Source organism: Meleagris gallopavo, chromosome 3 (genome assembly GCF_905368555.1).
Source record: "Meleagris gallopavo chromosome 3, MGAL_WU_HG_1.1, whole genome shotgun sequence".
NCBI lineage: Eukaryota > Metazoa > Chordata > Aves > Galliformes > Phasianidae > Meleagris > Meleagris gallopavo.
In genome coordinates, this window is record NC_139406.1 from 48,719,354 (window position 1) to 48,735,968 (window position 16,615).

Sequence of the window (16,615 nt, forward strand, 5' to 3'; positions counted from 1 at the left end):
TAGGTTAGAGATGAGGATGGCAATTTATTAGCATCATTAGAGTTTCCTCATTGGTAAATCCTACTGTTGATAATAGAAATAATAAGCCTCAGCTTATCTTGCAGATCTACTGTTATCTTCTTAGAACTGTTAAATGGCAGCTGTTTCCTGAGTTTGGTTGACTCTTACTAGTAGACAAAGTGATAATTTATAAGCACTACTTCTATTCTGTTGGATTGCCCTTTGCTGTGACAGGTTGGCTCTAGACTAATGCTGACTGGTTAGCTTGGAGGACAGGAAAAGGGAGCTTCCTGCAAGAAAAAGAATGAAAAATCTAAAGACTTTTTTTCTGATGTTGCTTGACCTAGGTCAATTTACAGATGACCATAAATGTTCCTCAAGTTGGTCGCTACGTTCTTGTTTTTGAATACACCAATGAAGATGATGAGTTATACACTGCTGAGGTAGCAGTAAGTAGTCCTGGACCTATCACAGAAGGCAGAGTGAGAATATACAGTTGCAAATACAGGTGAGAATTTCCAAGGTAAATACTAAATGGTTAAGCAATCATTCAGTATATAACTATACTATACCTTTTATATTTTGGAATCCATTGTTCTATATACGTTGTTAAAATATTAGATTGACTAAAAAGCAAATACGTGATTGTCTGGGTATTGTATACATTTTTAAGTCTGTGCAGTCAGCACATTAAATATTGCTGCTGCTTTAGTGAACTATACAAAGGGATTTTTTTATATACACTTAAATCTTTATAAATTATGAATTTTGGAGTCCAGTAGCAGAGCATCCAGCAGCTCTGTTGGCAACAGATGTCTGCAGTATTTATACTTGTTTAGTTAAAAACAGTCTGAGGGTTTGGGCTATAATGAAAAGTAGCAGCCAGTTTTACAAGGGTGTTCCCACTGTTGTAACAAGATTTTTTTGAAGCAGATGTATAAATGTTTCTGAGTTTCTGACTGTAGCCATCCTTTGGCTCTTGGGCTGTAGGCAAGGTTGTAAGCCATATGCTGATTTATCCTCATTGACTGTTGAGATTACTGGAGATGTTTCAGAGATTTTGTCTGTTCTGGTGAGATTGTCTTTAACACTTGAACAATTCAGAATATGACTCAAATGTGATCCTGCAGGTGTTTGTGCCCCTGGGAGTGTGAGGAGAGTGCTGCCACACATCATTTTTTCTTGTGAGCCTAATGTTGGACAGATTGCAGGCTTGAGGCTGTTTAGGATGAAACTGCCCAGTAGGAACAAATTGTTTTCATCAGCATATTTGTGATACAGAACTATGTGAAGCAGTGACCTTGCAAGGTTATTGCTAGACAAAGTTCTTATTTTAGCCTGTTGTGTAATACTTTGAGCCCCCACACACTTTTTATAAAGCTTCAATTTTATTGCTTTTATATCAAACACCCCTTATGGGCTTATTTTGATCTTACTCGTTAGTTTATCTGATACACTAAGAGATTAGTCATGGAAAAAAAAACAATAAAGAAAGCCTTTGCTACTTAAATTTAGCAATGCAGTCAATCCCTTCTGCTGCCATTCTACATTAAACTAATAGTCATGTTGCAAGTAAATTGCTGTGTCATCTTTCCTGAGCAGAAAGATGTGTGTCCCTTCTGTTAAAAAATAAAACAATTGAACCATAATGAAGTACATGCACTTCAGAGAAACTTGAAAAATCATGAGTAAAGTGTGTCAGGTCTTGCTCAAAGGGAACTGTTTCCACTTCTGTAAGGCTGTAGGAGACCTGCTCCTTCAACAAGGCTGGGTTCCAAGCCTTTAGCAAGACTCTTCTTCTTAGTAAGTGTCTGTCTTTACAGAAGATCTAGAGCTAAAGGAAGGTAGTCAATAAGAGACACAGGCTAGCAATTTTTCACTTGCATTGAGGCGTATCTCAGTGGACAGTTTCTGAAAATCAAGAATTGCGCAGGTGCCATTGAGTGGATGAGAGCTGCTGATCCACACCATCAACGATGTGTAGTGGTATGAAAGCAGTAACTGGTACATTCTGGCACCTGAAGGAGCACAGAGCAGGTACTGGATGTTAATTACATGCCATGTAACACAGCTTGGAAAACATCTCCGGATGGCATGTATGTATGTTGCAGCATCAGAGCTGAGGTGTGGAGGTTTGAACTCTGTGTAGATCAACCTAAAAAGGGCAAGCATCATTTTTTTAGGTGGTGCTTCTTTTGTCTCACCAGTGAGGATGCTGCATGTTTACCAGTGGCCAGGCATAGTTGTTACTTAGAATCCAGCAGAATGACCGGGCACCAGTGGTGAGGCTAGCTAGGCAGCTGAGCCAGGCAATAGAATAAACAGCATGCCCTTGCCAAGAGGCTCATTTTTAATCCTGCTTTCTGTCTCAGTTTCCTTTGTCGTAGTGCTGTTGTTGATGATAGGAATCGCATTGCAGCTTATGACCTTCTAGCAGATACAAAGATACATCTTAAGGCATCATCAATTAATTTTCTTCTGGTAAGTTTTCATTTACTTTTCCCTTTTGTAACTGTTATTCCCCAATCAGATATGCATATGATTCTATGATTCTTCTTATGTTCATGTGTTCTGTGAAAGCATGTAATTTAGATACTTGAAGATCTTGATTTATATATACACAGAGAATATCGAGTCAGGCAAGAAAGGCAAATTCCTGTTTATCTTCAGTATCACCAAGAATATTCCATTCTCTCATTTCAGAGAGGCTTTATTTCAGTACCCTTCTGTTTTCTATATGCAAAGTTTAAATTAAAAACTTCTGGTAGTTTTTTCTTTTTTCTAATCCTCAAAACCTATCTGAGAGTTTCCCGAGTCTCTTAGTTTCAGATAATAAACAGACTCATTTTAGAAATGACAGAACTTTGAAATGCTTTGAATAAAAAGCCTTCACTGCCATCTTTTGGTCCACACCAGTAATACATTTTTCTGGACACTGATTTTTTTCTAAATTGTTTCTGTGTTCACTGTTTCAGAAACACAAAGACAGTTGGTTGAAGTCCAGAGTTAGGATTAAATTATAAACACACAAATAGTTTCATAGATGTGTTATGAAGAAAGCATTATATCAGTTATTAATCGTTTCTGGAGGCAGTGTTCAGTGTGAACAAATAACCATTTGAACTGTATGCTAACTGCCTGTAGCAATTGCTGTGCTAATGTGATCCATATCCAGAAGCTGTTGATACTATCAGGCTAGATATCTAAGTATGGAGGTTTTATACTAAGAATATTTTTATTTCTAAAATGCAGCAGTATTTTTCTGAATAACTTACTTTGAGATTGGCTTGAATACTCTCCTGATATATAGGAAATACTTGTTATTTACAATACTAATTGTGCTTATTTTTCAGCACAAGGTTTGTATTATATCAGCTGAAGAATTTTCATTAGAATATGTGAATCCTAAAGTGCACTGCATAGCTGTTTATAGGAGCACTCATGACAGAAGGTAACGTAACTGTTTTGCTTTTTCATCCTTTCTGCTTTCTGAAAGATATCGTGAAAGGGAGACCAGATGGAATTTAATTCTTTTTAATGAATCTTTCTCAGTGACTAAAAGATGGCTTGTAAGCCACTTTTACAAGGTAGAATTAGTAAAAAAGTTGAAATGTTGTTAATTCTGGCCTTTTCCTTGCCTATCTGAACTACTGAGTGCTAATGCACTAGAAAACAGAAGTATTTCATTTGCTGTCCAATGTGGTAAGTGTCCAGGTTCAAAAAACTTTTCAGCTCCTGTTAGTCTTGCCTGGATGTCCCTAGTGATTTGAGTCTTAAGCCTTTTTTCTGATTGATCTGACAATGAGGAGAGCCTCGAAGTATAAGTGAATATTATTTGCAAGACTTCAGAGGCAGAAAGTGACTAGATGGCTAGGTCTGCTAATTTTCCAGATGGTAGCTCCTAATATAATGGCTGAATTGAAATAGAAAACAGGAAAACCCGGATAGCAAATTGGATAGAACTATGCAACTGTACTTGGCTTGCCAGCCTGCTTCTGTTCCGTCTTACAAATGAGAGTAGCTTTCTAATATGGAATGTACTTGTCCTTGCATGATAGGCATATATATACCAAGTAAAACGGGGGAAAAAAGCTGGATGTAAAACGTGATTTAAAATAAAGCTTAATGTAGATATATGTAACTTTTACTTGGTAGTTTTTTAGTCTCTTTCTATATTTGCATATTTTGCTATATGTTTCTGTTCCATTTTTAAGACCAATACCTGGCATAATTTTTGCTTCCCTCAAAGTATTTAGTGTTCACCAAGTTGAAAGATTCAGAATCTTGGCTCAGTTTAATAGTATTAGAAGCAGATGTTGCACGTGGTTTCCTGCATAAGCCTGGCAAATAGATCTCAATCTTGGAACTGGAACACAATTGCATTCCAGTTCCTCGCCTGTCCTGAACAAAGAGTTATCTTCTTAGTACCTACAAGAAGTGAGCAAACACAAGCATGAAACCCTCAAATAATGTTTTCTCCTTGAAAAGCATTTATCTCAATCAGATTCTTAAGAATTAAATATACCAAGTAAAAATTGGTTAAACACAACAGTGGATGAATTGGGATGCTTTCAAGGAGCACTATTTTGGCTTCGGTTCTACAAATATTTTGAGTACATACTTAATTTTTAAGTACATAAGTAGTCCCACTGGCTTTGGTGGGAAAACTTACATTTTTAAAGGTCATACCTACATAAATATTTGTAGAACTGAGAATTCGGTGTTAGCACAGACTCTGCTGAAGGCAACTAACAGCATCATATAACATTTTTTAAAATTGTATTTTAAAACTCTTGGTTTCCTTAGAGAACTCCTTATTGATAACTGTTTAGTTTTTGGAAATTTTGAGTGAATAAAATCAGTCCACATACATTTTCCCCCTTGTAAGTTAGCCCTGTACCTATTGGTTTCATTTACTTTCTGACCATGTCCATAAAATTCCAAAGAGTAACAGTGGTTACTATTGCACTGTTCACTGTATTACATTCTACCATATTAACTTCTGGGATTTAAATGCATTTTCTTTCGTGGTGCTGAAGGAGGAATGTTCCCAACCCCAAGAGTAATTAATATTATTCTGTTTTTAGTGTAACATGCATTCCCTCAGTATATGAAACTCCACCAGCAACTTTGATTTTGGATGCATTTGGGGATGGGAAAATATCTGAAGTACAAAGAAATATATTTCATCATCCACTGAGTGCCCCTTTACCTTCTGACAAAGTTGATGGAGTCACCTTGACATCATTACAGGTAGTTCATATTTTGAAACTACTGTTTCTAAAGTCACAAATTATGTTCTTAGAAAATTTCTTTAGGTGAAGCATTCTAAGGCAATAAAAATTAAATGAAGTGATCAAAATAATATTGCAGACTGAATAAGCCACAAAGATAATACACCAAAAGAGAAACAATGTGCCAGTTTCTTTCTAAACCTATATCAGTCTTGGAGACTGCAGAAGTGCATTATATGTGTTTGACATGTTAACAAGTAGGAGCATGTGGATGTAATGCTGTAGCCTTTAAAGTTATTGTTGTCTTCCTGAGAAATGCGAAGTCCCCTCTTTACTGTTGCAGCTAGGAGATATATAGCAAAATTATAAAAACAAGAATATTTCACAAAAGAAATGTACTACTAGAGCTGTTCTTGCTTCTGCAGAACCAGGTAACCATGACTGGCAGAGTACCCCACTTGGGCAAATATGTATTTGTGGCACATTTTTATCAGCCAGCACATCCAACGTTCCCTGTACGCGTGCATGTGAATGCAGGACACGTGTGGTCAGGTAGGAATCCAAATTTAATCTAATTCCTTTCTCTTCTCAGCATTTTGACACACTGGTCATTGTTTGGCATTACACTTCTTCTAGGTTCCTTTAATGCTTCATTCTGCCCTCATTCTTCTGGCTGTCGGGATCAGGTGATTGCAGAAAACCAAATTGAGCTTGACATTTCTGAACCTGAAGTCTCTGTTACAGTGATAATACCTGACAGAAGAATGCTGGTTTTGGTGAGTTTACTACGTAAGTGTACTTGAAAATACTCTTGCAACTTCACCAGCCGTTTAGAGATAGCTTTCATCCTTGTACCTAACAAGAAAGAATTTGATTTTTTACGTAGTGTTTCAAATTGTTAGGATCTTGTACACTGCTTTTGTTTTTAAGTTTTTAAGATATCATGCACTGCTTTTATTGTTTGCTGCTTTTAGAATAAATTTGAGGAGGAGGGAGGGGAATATAGCTTCCAAGTATGTTTTCCTACCTTTTTGTTAAAATGTGATATTTTGGGGGGGGACAATCCAGTACTCATAAAGAAGTAACATTAAAAGACATAAATGCCTCAGCTTGTTTTGTGGTTTTTTTTTTTTTTTTCTGAAATGTACAATTCAGCTTTTTCTGTTTTCAGGAAAGTGTCTTAGTTGTTCCAGCAGACAACTACAGTCACAGAATTCTTGACAAAAAAACCATGGACAAGTCATTTGATTTTATCACCCAGTGCGGAGGAAACAGTTTCCACATCGAGTAAGCATCACTTCCTAAAAAACTGGGCATTTGAAAGCAAGCTGGTATTTAATATTATTTTCACTTCTTATTAAAGAAAAATGAGTAAAAACTTCATCCCTTTGCTATGTTAAAATGCTTTTCATGGCTTATGCTGGCCCATTAATATTGCATGAGTCATTTTTCCATGACTTTCTTTTGTAAATGAAATGTAAAGGTAACTTTATTACTCACAGGATGGAAGAGGAAAATCTATGTCATCTTTCTGTCTTTGGTATTTCCATCTTTGGTATTTTGCTTGGCCTGCTGAACTAATATGACTAATGTACATACTTTCTTTGAAAAAAATCTTTTACCTACTCTTACCTATTTACCTAACAACCAAAGTCATTTACTACTAATATAATTCATGTAAGTATGTCCTTGCATGCCATCCTCGTTTCAAAGAATTGTTTGAATGATAGGAGCATAATTTATAGAACAACTGCAAAGTATTCTGATAGCAATTTCCAAGTTGCAGTACTGACAAAATTTATATTTCAACTTAAACAGCCCAGAAAGGTCATCAGCCTTTTGTAAGGATTCTGTAAGATCACTCGTGGCGTTCTACAACGATGGAGCAGTGCCATGTAATTGCCATAGTGAAGGTTCCATGAGCCCCACCTGCAGCCCTCTGGGAGGACAGTGTATTTGCAGACCTAACGTCATCGGGCGTCAGTGCAGCAGATGCCAGACTGGCTACTATGGATTTCCATTCTGCAAGTGTAAGTACATGCTCTGGCTTATTCAATATTTGGGAAGATCTTAGTTATTTAATTCTCTCATTTCATTGCATAGGCACCACATCTTCACTCTTCTTTACAGGGCTTGATCCTGTGGCAGGCAGGTTGAGTCATCTTAGATTTAGCATAGCTTTCAGTTTAATGCAGAGATAAACTCATTCCCTTTAAGTGCACCTAGTTCATAATGAAATGTGTCTTCATGTGAATTATCTGATCAGGACTTACAGTTTTACTGGTTAAAATCCATATTGCTTCTCAGTTAAATTGATTTTTCTGCACTGACTGCTTAGTAGTTGCTGTGTTAACATTACTGTATCTCAATTTACACTTTCAAGATTTTCCGTTGATAATCAAGGACACGTAGCATTCTTAATTCCTCTCATTGTGATATTGTTCTTAATAATATCAACAGATCTGTAGATCACGCCTCTAGTCCTCATCTGCCTTCCATATGTTATTCTCTGTTTGTTAATGTTGCTTTATAGAAGTGATCATCTTGAAACCAAAACTATTAATTGTTTAGTACTTAACAGTTTGGGGAAGCTTGAATTCAAGCAACCAATCCATGGAAAAGAGCCAGGGTCTCAAGCTACTCTTTGGAGCTTCAGTTACAGTCATATAAGCATGTTCCGTGGCCTTGGCCGATCTCATATCATCATGATAGCTGGAGTTAAACAAGCCACCTACATTTTGAAAATTGTGAAGGAGAAAAAAGAAAAAAAATGTAGTGTGTGTTTGTTTTATATTAAGATTTTATAAGAATTTATGATTGTAAATTGAGATGTGATTGATTTGTAGAATGTTTTCTTTGACATAGTATGCAACTGTGGGCAGCGCCTTTGTGATGACTTAACTGGCAAATGCATTTGCCCTCCTCGAACTGTGAAACCAAAATGTGAAGTGTGCGAGAAACATTACTTTGGCTATCACCCTCTTGCTGGCTGTGAGAGCTGCAATTGTTCAGAAAGAGGAATTGTTAATGCAGCAAGACCAGAATGTGAAAAAAACAAGGGGCAATGCAAGTAAGTTTGGATTATGTGCATTATACATGATGTATGAGAAGTTTGCTTCACTCTTCTTTTTGGGCATGTGGAGAATGTGGGAGGATACTGGGAACTTTTACAATGATAAGCAGAAATATAAGCGATGTTTGACAATAGGTAGAAGTCAGCTGTTACGGGGATACATGCATTCCTTTTAGAAATCTGGTTTGTGCGAGTAACTAATGGTAGCATTTGAGATACCCATGCGTGCATTTTCTTTGCTGGGGATGTGTCATGTAAGCTCGGATAGCAGTTCACCACAGACTGGAACTCTGACATATTCATCGTGGTGTATGTTATCTCCCAAATTCTTAAAAACTTTGCATCTGACACAGATCTAAACAGACCCACAGTCTAAAGTTTGGGTTTAAATCCAGTAATGTTTTTCAGGACTGTAAAACTTAAGTGTTTGCAATGAATTTTTGAGAACTTAAAATAGATGCTGTGTGTATGGAAAACACCGTACATTTGGAATTGCTCTATTATGCCCTTTTTATATATGATATATATATGATATATATATGATATGATTATTTTTATGTAACTTGGTATGCTGAGGTAAAAATATTTTCCTCTATATACTCTGTTGTTTATGTTGTCTAAATTAGGTAAAGTATACAGCCATAATTGTAGGGAAGCATCTTAAATTCAGATGCTGTCAGTATACTTGAACATTTTTGTTTATTTCCTTGGGGAGATAAACAGCAAGTACACATATGTGAGAGCCAATAGGTTGCATCAGGCTGAATTTGATACAGTTTTAATTGGATTGGATATGCTTTTGCAGAGTCCTAATGCAGAAATAGTCTTTCCTACTCTGCCATCAGTCCCATGTATGCAACAGAGAATACACACTTTCAGAGTTCATATTGGAATTTTATATTATTTCCTGAAATTGATCTATTTTTTCATGTCTGTTGCTTTTGTATGAACTGAATAACTGTTTTGTCCCAGTGATGAAACAGTAAACAGTTTTTGTAGATAGAAATCAAGATTCAGGATTGAAGTGTAGCATATATTGAACAGGTTGCCCAGGGAGGTGGTGGAGTCGCTGCCCCTGGAGGTGTTTATAGATAGAGTAGGTGTAGCACTTAAGAACATGGCTTATGGGGCAACACTGGTGGTTGGATAGCTGGACTAGATGATCTTAGAGACCTTTTCCAACCTTTATTATTCTTTTATGTACTGCACTGATACACTTTAATCTGATGGGACTCTGCTTCGTTTCCCCCCATAACTTATTCTTACACAGGCAACAAAGCTGTACAAAAATAGATCAAATAATTTGGTCAAGTAAAATCTAATACTTTAAAGATACGGCTTAGCACATTTCTGCTTTAGTGCAGCTGAGGATAATTTCTGCAGAAATAGATTTTCTGTCTCAGTGAAAAGCTGTATTGCCTGATTGTAATGGTGATATCTCTAACATGCAGCCTGTGACATAAATGAGATGACAGCTTACTGGTTAAAAAAATATATGTATTCTGAAGCAAAATCTCACATTTAGGAAATATTTTTGAACTGATTTGGAAGTATAAAGCCAGCTACTGCATTCTGATTAATACTTTTCCTTTTGTGGATTACATGAAGTTCAAAGTCCCCGTCTAACTCCAGTTATTTATGTGTAGGGGGTAATGCATTCAGAGAGATTCTGAGAAACTTTACCCATTGTTTGATGAACTGAGTAATTGTTCTTGTATTTTACATGAAGTGAGTCTACCTTGTCCACACACTTAACTGTTTGTTTCCATATGTTTGTAGTGTAGTGCATGTATAAATTTGGTGCCGAGAACCAAAGGAAACTATCAAATCTCTGATTGTTATAAGAATGATGTTGTCACAACCAAAACATAGAGATATTGATGGTGGTGATGAAAGACATTCTTTATAAGTAGGAATTTACTATCTTGAAATCTTTAGGCTATTAAGGTCATATTACAGGAGCAAGCAAGTTAGTATAAACAGAAGGAAAAAAGATCATCAGACCTACAACTTCATTGCTCTTATCAGTCTGTAAAAGTTTGTCCATAAGGCAGGAGGAAGGCTGCCACAGAAAGATATTTTAGGTTTTCTCAAGCCTTGTCTTCGTAGTTTGGTGTCTTTTGCATCACATATACCTCACTCAAGTAAACCCTTGAAAAGCGGGCCCTCAAAAACGTAATGAGGTTCACTAAGGCCAAGTGCAAAGTGTTGAACTTAATTCAGGTACAAGAATCCTAGGTACAAGTACAGACTAGGAGATGAGGGCAACCCTGTGGATAAGGACTTGGAGGCGCTAGTGGAGGAAAAGCTAGATATAAGCCAGCAATGTGCTCTTGCATCCTGGAAGGCCAACAGTAACTGGGACTGCATCAAAAGAAGGGTGGACAGCAGGGAGAGAGATGATTGTCCCCCTCTACTTGGCCCTTATAAGGCCCCATCTGGAGCACTGTGTCACAGCCTGGGACTCCCAGTAGAAGCAGCATGGCAGAGCTGTTGGGCAGGTCTCGAGGAGGGCTGTGAAGATGATCAGAGGACTGGAGCACCTCTCCTATGGTGAAAGGTTGAGTGAGTTGGGATTGTTTAGTTTGGAGAAGTGAGGGCTCTGGGGGGACATCATTGCAATCGTCCAATGCTTGAAAGAAGCTTACAAGCAGGAAGGAAACTGAGTTTTTATGCATGTAGATAGTAATAGGACAAGGGGGAGTGGATTAGATTAGAACTTAGAAAGAAATTCTTTGCTCAGAGAATAGCAAGGCCCTGGAACTGGTTGCCCAAGGAGGTTGTGGATGCCCTATCCCTGGAGGCATTCAAGGCAAGGCTCGATGTGTTCCTGGGCAGTTTGATTCTGTTGGTTGGCAACCCTGCCCATGACAGTGGGGTGGGAATTAGATGATCTTTGAAGTCCCTTCCAACTCAAGCTATTCTATGATTCTGTGAAATCCAAGAGATTCAGCCATCACTGTATCCCTTGTGAACAGTTGCAAACTAACACAAGACTTGTGTCAAGTTGATGTCTCCATAATTATTCTGGGACTGGGATTCTCCACATTTTTGTTAGCAGGTGAGTGCCTTGGGAAATGCCCAGTCACATCCTCCAGCTATAAATCTCCCAGGTGCTCTTATCTGTATACAATATTCATGTTTCACCCTTTGTTGTATAGAGTAGTTCTGTGATGCAAACACTGATTTGCTGCAGAATTCTCATTCCATTGTGAGCTTTTATATCTTTCAAAACCAAATCCCTTCATAAATTCCATGACCACTATAAAATGTTGCAGTTCTTCTCACCATTTAACTGAGAGCAGTACTAATCTGCTGCTGTTTCTTCATGAAACTCATAAAGTTTTTTCATAGCCATGCGATTGCCTCAAAAGGCCACCAGCCTCCCACTTTCTGTTCCTGCCTCTCTTGTTGATTCCCTCCTGCGTGTTTCTTTGTTTGATAAAGATGCAAACCAGGAATAAGAGGACGGCAGTGTGATCAGTGTGTTCCAGGTACTTACGGTTTCCCAAACTGCATACCATGTAATTGTAACAGAGATGGAACGGAACCAGATGTTTGTGATCCTCGAACAGGAGTTTGTCTCTGCAAGGTCAGATAAATCAAATTATTTCTGCATTCATAGGCATTGTTTGCACATCAGTGGTTATTTCAGATTAAAGGGCGAATAGTGTGTGTTGATCATTAAGAATTAAATTCAGCTGTAGAAAAGCACACCTTGTATGTGCAGATTATTTGCATTTATTTAAATGAGTTCAGTATCTGTCAGTTTTACAATTCATCTTAGTTTTTACAGGATGTTACAGCAATTCAACCAAGATGTTCATTGATTTACTGAAGCAGTCTGTACCCTGCGCAGATCTGCTCCATGTATCTGCATCTCAGCTTTTGGACGTTAACCAGGTCCCAGGCTTTTTTTAGCTATGTTATATCAGTTGACATTTCACTACAGCATTGTATCCAGGAAATCTTTTGTTCTGATTTGCATAATTAGATATGATAAATGTGAACTTTCACAAGTGACCTTTTATATCGTAGGTTTCAAAAAACCAGCAGGAGGGTTTTGGCAGGGAAGTAACCAGCTGTCTCTGACTAATAGGTATTATTCAGCGGTTAACTTTATAGACTGTAAAGACAGCTCATAACTAAGATAGTCTCAAATAAGTCAGTTCTACTTGTATTTGGAATATGGAATATACAGACGATCACGTTTCATTCATGTTTCCATGCACTTAAATAAATATTCTCTCAGAAGATTTGTTTTATGTGCAGGAGATTTTGGGGGCCTTACCAAAATCAAAAGGAAAACTCTGAGAATTCTTTCAACAGGAGAATGTTGAAGGTGCAGAATGTGATATTTGCCGACCTGGATCATTTTATCTGGACCCTTCTAATCCCAGGGGATGCACCACTTGTTTTTGTTTTGGGGTAACAAGCAGCTGTCGCAGCACAAATCGCCGTCGAACCAAGGTGTATTTGATATTTTTTTCTTTGCTGTCATGAACCTACACTTATTCCATTATGGAAATGCCAGATTTCTTCCAAAATTGCAAATATTTTTTATTAGTTGTGAAGGACAAGAAATGTTCTGTAAGCAATGGTGCAGATTTGGTGCATCATGATTAAATTTAGATAGAGTCTGAATGTGCCTTTTAGTTGAAATGGCCCTTTTCCCTTTTTTGTAGCAAACTTGAATTGATGTTTAGAAGATTTCATCAAAGGGTTACTGGAGATTCTTCTTGAAAACCTATCTATCTGTTCATCTCACAACTCTGAGATGTTCTGGTAGATAGGCATTATACTTTCTTTTCCCCAGCGTAATAATAAATAACAGGTTGTATAGTCCTTAATGAAACAAGAGCCACAGTCTAAACAATTTCCTCCCTATGTTATAATGTTAGTTAAGCTTAATAGAAGATGAAACAAACTTTTATTTCCTTTTATATATTTTCAGTTTGTGGACATGAGAAACTGGCGCTTGGAGGCAATGGATGAAAATACTGACATTCCTGTCACTTTCAATCCAGTCAGTAATAGTGTGGTGGCTGATGTTCAAGAATTGCCTGTTTCAGTGCGTAGTTTGTACTGGAAAGCACCACCATCTTACCTGGGAGAGAAGGTAAATAACACATGACTCCACTGTTTTTATAAACTGTTCTTTAGTTTACTTTTGTTTTTCTGTGTGTGTGTCAGCATTGTTGATATAGAGTCTCTTTGTATTCCTTGGAGACTCTTCTCTCTCTTCCCTCACTAGATTCTTATCTGCCTTTCCTGAAATGCCAGAAATTGTAATGTGACTTCTGAGTAGAAGGTTGTGAAAAGCATGATAAGAAACTGTGGTTTAGAGAGCTGGTACCTTAAGGTACTTCCCTGAAACTCAGAACACACAGAGCTTGCCAGTGTGCCATAATATAGTTTAGATTCTCTAGAGCATACATGTCCAACTAGCTAATTTTATGTTTTTGTTGTCCTTTTTTTTTTTAATATTTTAATAAAAATAATAATTAAAAAAAAAAGACTTGTTACTTATGTACATTAACTGTATTATATTTTGTACATGGCTCAAGACAATTCCAAAAGAATAAAAGCTAAGCAAAGAATAAAATACTCAGCAGCCAAGAAAAAACAACAACAAACAAACCAAGAAAAAAGAAGAAAAACCTTTCTCTTTTAATATGTTGGTGGAAAGGCTGTTGAGAAGAGGGATTGAAAGGCTGAAGGTTGTGTTACTTGGTTGCTGCATTACATCAGCACTACATTTCTTGCTCATAAATTGTACATTTGTTGTCTCTGTCAGATGAAGTTTCCATGAAGGGAAGCACAACACCTTCTTTTTCATGTTTGTATTCTTTCTACTGCTTGCTTCTAGTTCTGCTCATAGATAGAGGCAGACCCTTGCTCACTGTTAATAAGTATCAGCATTGCAGACTGGAACCTGGAGGGTTTTGCTGCTTGTGGCTCAAAGGCTGAAAGGCCTGACTGCCTTCTTTGTGCAACAGTGTGCAACTGCAAGAGTCTACAGTTGCTAACCAGTTGTAGGATATACAGGTTTTTCAGTTGCAGCTCTGATATCACATATGAGAAAACAATGAGAAAGGCATGATAGTATTAAATAGGAAACAATTTTTCAAGTTCCTCTGTAGTCCCCATTTTAAGGACTAGACCAGTGTTTTTCATCCTGTTCTCCTGAGCTTAGGTATAAATACCTTTCAGTTGAACAACACATGGAAACTTTATTTTATAAGGCTTCTTGCTGCAATGTCTAAAAACAATTTTCTGGAGTAATTTCATGAAGAAGCATACTTCATCTACTATAGTGCTAATCCAAACAAACTTCTTGTTCCCATTACAAAATGTAAATTGATCTATTATTGCTTTTAAACACAGCTACAAAGAACAGTGCTATGATTTTTGTATTCTATGTCACAGTATCAAACCAGGCATGCCATGTCTGTTTTGTCTGTAATTCATCAATATATATAGAAACAAATAGAGCAAATGCTGGTGTCTACCTGCAGAGCACTATAACCTAGCAAAGCAATTTTTCACATGTCAAAACAAACGCAAGTTATAAAAGCAAGCAAGAAAGGGTTGAAAACAAAGTACTGTATCTGTGGCATATATCTGCTCATTTTTTCTTCAGAAATGAATTTCTCACATCTCTAGAACCGAGAGTCAAATTTCACATATTTCACTTACAGCTTATGGTGTAGAATTTATTAGCCAAAGTCAAGAGTTAGCAAAATATTTTCAATTCTGGTAAGTGCTGCTTCTGATTTTGATCATTCCCTTTCAAAGTAGCTGGAAAATCTTTATTCTTAATTCTGTATGGAGAGCACACTTCCAAAGGGAAGTTTATAAATTTCCTGTATACACTTCAGGCATAAAATTCTCTCATATTTATGTAGTGGATTTGATGATGTCATCTTTTCCCATAATCGTAAGAGAGAAAGGAAAATTTAAAGTGTTAGCAGTTGCTGCATGCGAAGGAGAAGCTGGTAATGGAAACAGGAGATTTTTGAATGCAATATTCTCCATCACAAAGACTGCAAAGGCTCCTACATGGGTGTTGGAGAGATCAAGACATAAGAAGCCCCTACTAGCTCCTCCAAGGTTTGTGTTTCACCTAGCACCCATAAAACTTTATAGCAAGCTCCTCTTAGAACAAGAAGCGTTTAGGCTCTGCCTAAAGTATCTCTTTGTCTCTAGATAGTATATTTTAAATAGAATTTCTCGTACAACCCAGAGAAGCTCCTTGACAGATGATTCAAACATGCTTGCCTAATTCTTTGTTTTATGCAGTGGAATGTTAATCTGGCTTTGGTTTGAGGCCTTTTGAGATCTTCTATAGCTGATCCAAAAGACAGGTGGTTTCAGCTCTGCCTGCAACAATAGTCTGTTATCTTCTTACAATAGAGCTGATGCCAGTAGAAATTGTATCATCTACAAAGTGGAACAAAGATTTCCTGTTTGGATTCATATCAGCAAGTTAGGAAAATGAGTTAGCCAATGAGACTCACATTCAGACATGGTTAGTTTGCCTTATCCATGGCTGTTCATTGGGTATAAGCGAACAATTTAATTATCAGTCTGATATCTGCTTTTGATGAGCCAAATTTGTTCTGTAGTCTGGGGAAGAGCAACATTTATGTGATTATGTGATTTTTTTTCTTTTTCCACAACACAGATGGCATAAATCAAGACATAGAAATAAAATGGCACTGGTCACTATCCAAAGAACACTATCAGACACTACTCAAAGTAATGTCAAATGCACAAAGTAAACAAATAATATTTTCATCCATACAACATATATTTTCACATTTGGCCTAAAGAACAGAAAAATAATATATTGTTTACAATTCTTGAAGTGCAGTAAATTTGAATATAAATTATACTAATATCAAGCAATAGCATAGTAGAATATTTCATTTTATGTGTGTTTTGTTCCAGCTTTCTTCGTATGGTGGCTTCCTAAGTTACCAAGTGAAATCTTTTGGGTTACCTAGTGAAGGCATGGTTCTTCTGGATAAGAGACCTGAAATAAAACTAACAGTAAGTTTTGAAACAGTTTTTTTGTCTTTCAAGCAATACCCATACCATGATTTTTTTTTACTTGGCGGCTGTGGCAAATTCTGTTCCTATATTATGCTTAGCTTTTAATAGCAACTTGCTACATTTCTATAAAAGTGATTTTATTGCATTTTGCTCAAAGCCATCAACATGCTTCTCTCTGATACCAAGGTAGCATATTATTAAGCATAAATAACTTCAGAGCAAATAAAAATTTAGATGAATTATTGTTGTT

General features: G+C 36.9%; 1 protein-coding gene and 1 long non-coding RNA gene across 7 annotated transcripts in view; one reads left to right on the forward strand and one right to left on the reverse strand.

Moving 5' to 3' along the window:
- LAMA3 (laminin subunit alpha 3) overlaps positions 1-16,615 on the forward strand; it is a 114,033-nt gene that overhangs the window by 55,862 nt on the left and 41,556 nt on the right. For all 3 annotated transcript variants that reach the window (XM_085220893.1, XM_085220894.1, XM_085220895.1), the window contains 13 exons: positions 348-508; positions 2,373-2,481; positions 3,354-3,451; positions 5,088-5,253; positions 5,660-5,786; positions 5,871-6,010; positions 6,406-6,521; positions 7,053-7,264; positions 8,100-8,304; positions 11,755-11,899; positions 12,637-12,777; positions 13,262-13,426; positions 16,261-16,362. In XM_085220893.1, the coding sequence (XP_085077019.1) occupies positions 348-508; positions 2,373-2,481; positions 3,354-3,451; positions 5,088-5,253; positions 5,660-5,786; positions 5,871-6,010; positions 6,406-6,521; positions 7,053-7,264; positions 8,100-8,304; positions 11,755-11,899; positions 12,637-12,777; positions 13,262-13,426; positions 16,261-16,362 (1,887 nt within the window). The remainder of the gene's footprint in view (positions 1-347; positions 509-2,372; positions 2,482-3,353; positions 3,452-5,087; positions 5,254-5,659; positions 5,787-5,870; positions 6,011-6,405; positions 6,522-7,052; positions 7,265-8,099; positions 8,305-11,754; positions 11,900-12,636; positions 12,778-13,261; positions 13,427-16,260; positions 16,363-16,615) is intronic.
- Positions 1-16,615, reverse strand: part of LOC146544701 (uncharacterized) — a 31,097-nt gene that overhangs the window by 11,493 nt on the left and 2,989 nt on the right. For 3 of the 4 annotated variants that reach the window (XR_014882461.1, XR_014882462.1, XR_014882460.1), the window contains one exon: positions 11,810-16,345. This is a non-coding gene — a long non-coding RNA (uncharacterized LOC146544701). Of the gene's footprint in view, positions 1-11,809; positions 16,357-16,615 lie in introns of all 4 variants that reach the window. The other variant, XR_014882463.1, reaches the window with a different exon arrangement.